This window comes from Manihot esculenta, chromosome 2 (genome assembly GCF_001659605.2).
Source record: "Manihot esculenta cultivar AM560-2 chromosome 2, M.esculenta_v8, whole genome shotgun sequence".
Taxonomy (NCBI): domain Eukaryota; kingdom Viridiplantae; phylum Streptophyta; class Magnoliopsida; order Malpighiales; family Euphorbiaceae; genus Manihot; species Manihot esculenta.
The window spans coordinates 12,141,340-12,148,502 of NC_035162.2; the positions used below are offsets into that span (position 1 = coordinate 12,141,340).

General features: G+C 40.0%; 2 protein-coding genes across 2 annotated transcripts; one reads left to right on the forward strand and one right to left on the reverse strand.

Moving 5' to 3' along the window:
• Positions 1-1,249: 1,249 nt before the first annotated feature.
• On the forward strand, positions 1,250-3,590 carry LOC110610016 (acetyl-CoA carboxylase 1; the record flags this gene model as incomplete). The annotated part of the gene is made up of 2 exons (XM_021749870.2): positions 1,250-3,064; positions 3,153-3,590. Coding segments are annotated over 2 exons (1,872 nt in total), but the record flags the coding sequence as incomplete, so codon positions are not given.
• A 240-nt stretch (positions 3,591-3,830) lies between these two features.
• Positions 3,831-6,810, reverse strand: LOC110610013 (putative receptor-like protein kinase At4g00960). Its single transcript, XM_021749868.2, has 7 exons — positions 5,864-6,810; positions 5,553-5,705; positions 5,345-5,466; positions 5,051-5,261; positions 4,708-4,945; positions 4,438-4,588; positions 3,831-4,352 (listed from the first exon to the last, which is right to left on the reverse strand). The coding sequence occupies exons 1-7, from the start codon at positions 6,660-6,662 to the stop codon at positions 4,032-4,034; spliced, it is 1,995 nt and encodes a 664-aa protein (XP_021605560.1). The 5' UTR covers positions 6,663-6,810; the 3' UTR covers positions 3,831-4,031.
• Positions 6,811-7,163: the final 353 nt, after the last annotated feature.

Genomic DNA, 7,163 nt, shown 5'->3' on the forward strand with positions numbered 1-7,163 from the left:
GAAAGCAAATTTGGTCTATTAGGATTAGCCTAGGGAGGTCATTACAACCCTGAGGGAACTCCCCCTAGGAGAGGTCGATGTCCTAGTTGATTTTCGAGCCCTCCTTTAGCTTGATAATAACAAACTATTCCGCCCAACCCTTTATGGAATCCTTATACTCAATGAATATTGACAATCCACCTTGGGAGCCAAAATAGTAGAACACGTGGTTAGACCTAACTAGATAAAAGAAGGTGCAGAACAACTCAAGGGAGGAAGCAAAACCCCAACACAAGCAGATTGACTCAAAACAACACATAAATAGGATAGAATTAAGTGATCGCATCCGAGGGGTCACTTTGAAGTGACGGAAGACCTTGATAAAAAAAGGGGTAAATAGAAAAGTAAGACCGAACTCGTGTTGTTTCACAAAAAAGATCAAGTTACGTCCTTGCAGAGCATCCACCAAGCCTTTCGGCAAAGAGTTAGGAAGAATGATTCTTTCGTTAGGCAAAAGAGCTCTAATTTTGAAAATAGTGGTATCAACGAGGTAATAGGAGAAATAGTGAGAGAAAGAAGGGGTAACAGAAAATACTAGACCAACCACCTCCGGAATTCTAATAGAAGCCATGAGAGGATCAGGATGTACCTCGAATTGGAAAATCAAGAATTATAGAGGAAAGGAGGAGCAAGATAGCAGAAGCACTGCAAGAGGCAGAGCAATGAGCAACGAGCAAAAGCAAGAGCACAAGTTTGAAATGGGAGAAGACAAAAAAATGACGTTTTGACAAAACTCTCCTAGAATTGTGCGGTAATAATTGGGTCTCGAAGTTTACCCTTTCATAAATAATGCAATAATTAATGAGCGGGTAAATGGGCACTTGATTACAGCTGGACTTCAGAAGTCCAGGCCTTGGTGGAGCCCATATTAGAATAAGTGAGCCTGAGTTCAATTAGGACTCAAGGTACAGCTCTATGTCTTATGAAAGTCCGGACTCGATCCAGATAGGCCAGACTGGACTGAAATACATTTGAGAGAGCTTTAGCTCCACATATCCGCCAGTGTACGTAGAACAACGACCCCATAACACCCGAGATTATGTCTCAGAGACACTGCATGGAAATATCTACCCCTGAATTCCCTTCTGGAAGGACAATTTTAGTAGTAGCAAACGATGTGACCTTCAAAGCTGGGTCTTTTGGGCCAAGAGAGGATGCATTTTTCTTTGCAGTAACTGATCTTGCTTGCACTAAAAAGCTGCCTTAAATTTATTTGGCAGCAAACTACGGTGCCCGAATTGGAGTTGCTGAGGAAGTAAAATCCTGCTTTAAAGTTGGTTGGTCAGATGAATCATGCCCAGAACGTGGTTTTCAATATGTATATTTGAGCCCTGAGGATTACACTCACATTGGATCATCTGTGATAGCCCATGAGTTAAAGCTGCCTAGTGGAGAAATCAGATGGGTGATAGAAGCCATTGTTGGCAAGGAGGATGGCTTGGGAGTAGAGAATTTATCAGGAAGTGGGGCCATTGCTAGTGCATATTCTAGGGCATACAAGGAAACCTTCACGTTGACATATGTCACTGGTAGAACAGTGGGAATTGGTGCTTATTTAGCTCGGCTTGGGATGCGATGCATACAGAGGCTTGATCAACCAATTATTTTGACTGGTTTCTCTGCACTAAACAAACTCCTTGGCCGTGAGGTGTACAGCTCTCACATGCAACTTGGTGGACCTAAAATAATGGCAACCAACGGAGTAGTGCATCTTACTGTCTCAGATGATCTGGAAGGCGTATCCGCCATTCTGAATTGGCTAAGCTGTATTCCTCCTCATATTGGTGGCACACTTCCAATTCTAAGCCCTTCAGATCCTACTGAAAGGCCTGTGGAGTACTTCCCAGAAAACTCATGTGACCCTCGTGCTGCTATTTGTGGTGCCACAGACAGTAGTGGGAAGTGGCTTGGGGGTATTTTTGACAGGAATAGTTTTGTTGAGACACTGGAAGGCTGGGCTAGGACAGTTGTAACTGGAAGGGCAAAGCTTGGAGGAATCCCTGTTGGAATAATTGCTGTTGAGACACAAACTGTAATGCAAGTGATTCCTGCTGACCCAGGACAGCTTGATTCTCATGAGAGGGTTGTCCCTCAGGCTGGGCAAGTATGGTTTCCAGATTCTGCCACCAAAACAGCTCAAGCAATATTGGATTTCAACCGAGAAGAGCTTCCACTTTTCATTCTTGCTAACTGGAGAGGCTTTTCAGGTGGACAGAGGGATCTTTTTGAAGGGATACTTCAGGCAGGTTCAACCATAGTTGAGAACCTCAGGACATACAAGCAACCTGTTTTTGTGTACATCCCCATGATGGGTGAGCTTCGTGGTAGGGCATGGGTTGTCGTGGATAGTCAGATCAATTCAGACCGCATCGAAATGTATGCTGATCGAACAGCTAAAGGAAATGTCCTTGAGCCTGAAGGAATGATCGAGATTAAATTCAGGACAAAAGAGCTGCTTGAATGCATGGGTCGGCTTGATCAGCAGCTAATCACTTTGAAGGCAAAACTTCAGGAAGCCCAACATAGTGGAACTTATGGGATGGTTGAATCTATACAACAGCAGATAAAATCCCGTGAAAAGCAACTCTTGCCAGTGTACACTCAGATAGCCACCAGATTTGCGGAGCTTCATGATTCTTCCCTGAGGATGGCTGCAAAGGGAGTGATCAGAGAAGTTGTGGATTGGGGCAGATCCCGGGTTTACTTCTACAAAAGGTTGCGTAGGAGAATTGCCGAGGATTCACTAATGAAGACTCTGAAAGATGCAGCTGGTGATAATCTGTCACATAAACCTGCAATGGACTTGATCAAAAAGTGGTTTCTGGATTCAGATATTGCGAGAGGCAGGGAAGATGCATGGGGGGACGACGAAGCTTTCTTTGCATGGAAGGATGATCCAAGGAATTATGAAGAGAATTTACAAGAATTGAGAGTCCAGAAGGTATTGCTTCAATTAGCAAGCATTGGTGAATCCTTGTCAGATTTGAAAGCTCTACCTCAAGGGCTTGCTGCCCTTCTAAGAAAGGTAAACCATTATATATAGACTTTGATTTACTCATACTTCAATCTTGTTTACTCCTCAAACCATGAGATGATGGATTGTATTAATGCAGGTGGACCCATCAAGCCGAGGGCAATTGATTAATGAGCTCCGTAAAGTGCTTAATTGATTGGCGATATACCCTTTAAAAAGTAACTATGGTTCTCTGTACCCATAATATGTTCATCTTTCAGCTTTAGTTACATTCAGCTGAGAAACAAATATAGTTTCATCTTCAGTGCCATTTGTAAACCTCAGCAGCTGTATTTTATCAACCAAGAGAGAACCTCAGTTGTAAATTGGAGGATCTCACGGATCCCTTTTAGCACTTAACAAAGTGTAATTTGGGTGAAATAGGAGTAGATTTCTATTGTTAAGGGTGGAAATTGGCGAGAATTGAAGCCCATGCTCCCCATGGCTGTTCCTTGGCTTGTTACTGATTATTTTTGTAATAATCTGTGAGCTGTATTAATTATTTTATATATATGAATAAAGGTTCATTAGTGCTCCAGCAATTTTCTAGTCATTGCATTTTGCCCTTGATCATCTTAATGTTGTTGTTACATGATGATTTGAGAACTATAATGTCGTAAATGACTGAACAGACTAACACATAATCCTCTATGCTTAAATGGACCAGAACCAGAAAACTTTCCGAAACAAACTCCAGACTGCTGCAAAATACATCAAAAATTTATATGCAGCAGCAGCAGTATTAATAAAGGTCAACTGCCCATAGCTGGTGGAGATGTTGGACTGACTTTGATCAACTCAATATTTATTGCATTTGTGTTCAACTTGAATACAGCAAATATTACATTCAAATTTCTAGTTAAGATACTGCAAGAACAGAAATCAAAAAGAAAAGGTTCACATGAAAATCTGGAGAAAAATAGATCCTGTTGCTGCAGCCTGCAGGAACATGTTTAATGAATTTAACCTTCCTCAAACACTATCGAGGGTACAGCTCGGAGGTCGAAACTTCATTTCTGGATTGCTGCACATCTTCATTTGACCTTTCATTTGTTGACAATGATGCCTCTGTCCTCAATGCACTGTGCATAAAAAATGCAGGTTTTGAGGGAACTGGCAGAGTAATAGAATAGCTACCGAGCAGAGTAACAACTTGAGCCATTGTTGGTCGATTAGCTTCATGTTCTTGAACACATAGTAATCCAATGTGGATGGATCTCATCATCTCACTTCTCGGTGCAACTCTCATGGTGGGATCTATCAAATTTAAAGCTGTCCCTTCATTCCAATTTTTCCAACTCTGCAGTAATTCCAGCAAGTGAACTTATAATTGTCCTAAATTATGAAAATAAAGAAAAGAAGCACTCATAATCGATAATACGTACATATGTCAGAAGGTTCTCTTCTTCCTCCCCAATACCAGCGCCGCTGATCTTTTGGCCGCTCGCAATTTCCAAAACTAAAACACCAAAGCTGAAAACATCTGACTTGACAGAGAAGCGTCCATGGTGTATATATTCTGGAGCCATATATCCACTGCAAAATATCATCAGCAAAAAAGTTATATTTTTCAGTGATGTGTACTAGTTGATATCTTGATATTTTGATTTAGAATGAAAAGTTGCATCCTTTTTTTGCCTAATTCTTATACTTACAAGGTCCCCACAATTCTACTTGTTTCTTCTTGCGTTTGATCTACTTCAAATAATCTTGCCATGCCAAAATCTGAAATTTTTGGATTCATCTCTTCATCTAATAATACGTTACTAGCTTTGAGATCACGATGTATAATTCGAAGTCGAGAATCTTCATGAAGGTAAAGAAGACCTCGAGCAATGCCTACGATAATTTTGTAGCGCCTCTCCCAATCCAAATGTGTTCTCTTGGTAGGATCTACAATTTCATTTGACACATTATATGTTCTGAATATGGTAATAAAAATAATTAAGGAAGACTAGTTTAGGAAAAAACACAGGCCAAGCTTTATAGCAGACATACCAAATATGAAGTGGTCGAGGCTGGAGTTGGGCACAAACTCATAGATAAGAAGCCTTTCTTTTCTTTCAAGGCAGAAACCCAGAAGTCTAACCAAATTCTTGTGCTGAAGCTTGGCCACCAATAGGACCTCATTCTTAAACTCTAGTTGTCCCTGTTTTGATTCCTTGGACAACCTTTTTACAGCTATGTGTTGTCCATTAGGAAGCTCACCCTGGAAACACATCAAAATAAAAGTTTCATATATAGCACAGTGATCACAAGACAGATTTTAAATTTCTAGATTGAATATGTTACTTTGTACACAGCTCCAAATCCACCCTGTCCAAGCTTATTTTCTTCAGAGAAGTCATTTGTTGCCGTTCTCACAGTGCCAAAGTCAAATTGCAAGGATTCCGCATCTTCAATTTCAGAATCAACTGCATCAGAATGAGCAAAATTTGCAAAGAACAGCGCTAACTATTTGAAATAAAGTGAAGCAATATGAACAACTTCTTAGACTTACCTATGCCGTTGAACTCTTCCTTCTTATTCATTGCTTCTATGCGTTTGAACTCTTTCTTCTTATTCCTTGCTCTCAAGAATATGAATACGCAAATTGCAACTATTGTAGAAACAGCTACTGTGACAATTACAATGATTACAATTCTCGATTTTCCTGAAAAAAGAAAAACATAAATTTAATTTCTTCATTTTTAAAATCGTTCGTTTGGTCTTAAAATTGGAAACAGAGTAACGTTGACATAGCCAGATCTTCAAGATTTTTATAACGTTAACACGTCCTCGACTATGCTTCAGCGGTTAACTTATGGGTACCTGGTGGAGGTGGAGGTGGAGGTGGAGATTGCGCAGACGGCATATTCTCAAGACTGTAGAAACGGTCTGTCTCATATCGGAAATTACAGCTTGGGGTAATAACTCTTCCTCCAGTATTAAATTCACAACACTCTGGAATAAGTCCCGAAGCAAAATGCAGACAATCTCTGCATTCAGATTCAGTTAAATCAGGAGTACACTGCACAAGTGCATATATGGTTTGAAAGTTGGGGTCAAGAGTTTGGTTATAATCAAACTTGTAACGTGAATCACCCGCCGCAGCTCTGTCCCTGAGACTGTCTAACAAGGTCATCCTCGACTGGTTGAATCCACTTATGTTGGGTTCAGGGACATTATTTTTGCTGTGCACAAAAAAATAAGGTCCGCGGCCTTCATTAAGTCTGAAAATGTCGCGGTATGAATAGCGCACCATACAATCATCTTGCCCACCAATGGCCTCCTTCGAGGTTGGACAGAGCACGAGGAGAGAATCACTGGCATTTTTTATACAGTCACGGCAAGCTTGAGGGGTAATGTCTGGTCTACATAGAGCAATAGATTTAACAACGTCAGGATCTTGTCCGTGAGAGAAATTGTAGAAGCCGTTGTTTATTTCAGTGTTGGTGTAGATGGAAGTGAGGAGCTGTTTGAGATTTGCCTGGTAGGTACTGTTAATGGAGTAGTTACCCTTGTCTGGAAGACAGTCCTTGTATACCATTTCTGGCTGAGACTGGGCTGTGAGAACCAAGAAATGAATGGCGAGAGGACAAAGAAAGAAAAGAGATGTAGAAGAAGCCATATTCTGTGTTATCCTGCCTGCCTTTCTGATCAGTGTATACAGGTGGTGATGATGATGAGCAATGTGTCAACTTGAAGAAAGGGAAAGAGCAGGGGGAAAAGAAAATTAAAATCAGAGGAAAATTTGCAAATGGGACTTTAGGATTATGGGTCTCAAATCCAATCTCATGGTCGTCCAATTAAATAACGAGGTGGTCCATGTTGGACTACGTGGTCCATGTTGGACTGGGTCAGTGGTTTGTGTCGTTCGGAGAAATTGCTATAAAATTCTCTTTCTGTACGCCAAATAAAAAGAAAAATTTTACACGTGGTCGCCATATGAATACAACGTGACGATATATACAAAAAAATCCATTAAATATTTTTAATTTAATAAATTATAATATAATTTTTAAAATTTTATATTAATAAAAATATAATTTTTTAATTTAAATTTATATGAAAGTAAGTATATTTTATATTTATTATATGTATTATTAAATATATTATATTATATAAATAT

Coding starts and splice junctions, on each gene's coding strand:
- LOC110610013 (XM_021749868.2), bottom strand. CDS start 6,662: ATGGCTTCTTCTACATCTCTTTTCTTTCTTTGTCCTCTCGCCATTCAT. Junction 5,706..5,863: donor TCCACCTCCACCTCCACCAG/GTACCCATAAGT, acceptor TTCTTTTTTCAG/GAAAATCGAGAATTGTAATC. Junction 5,467..5,552: donor GGAAGAGTTCAACGGCATAG/GTAAGTCTAAGA, acceptor ATTCTGATGCAG/TTGATTCTGAAATTGAAGAT.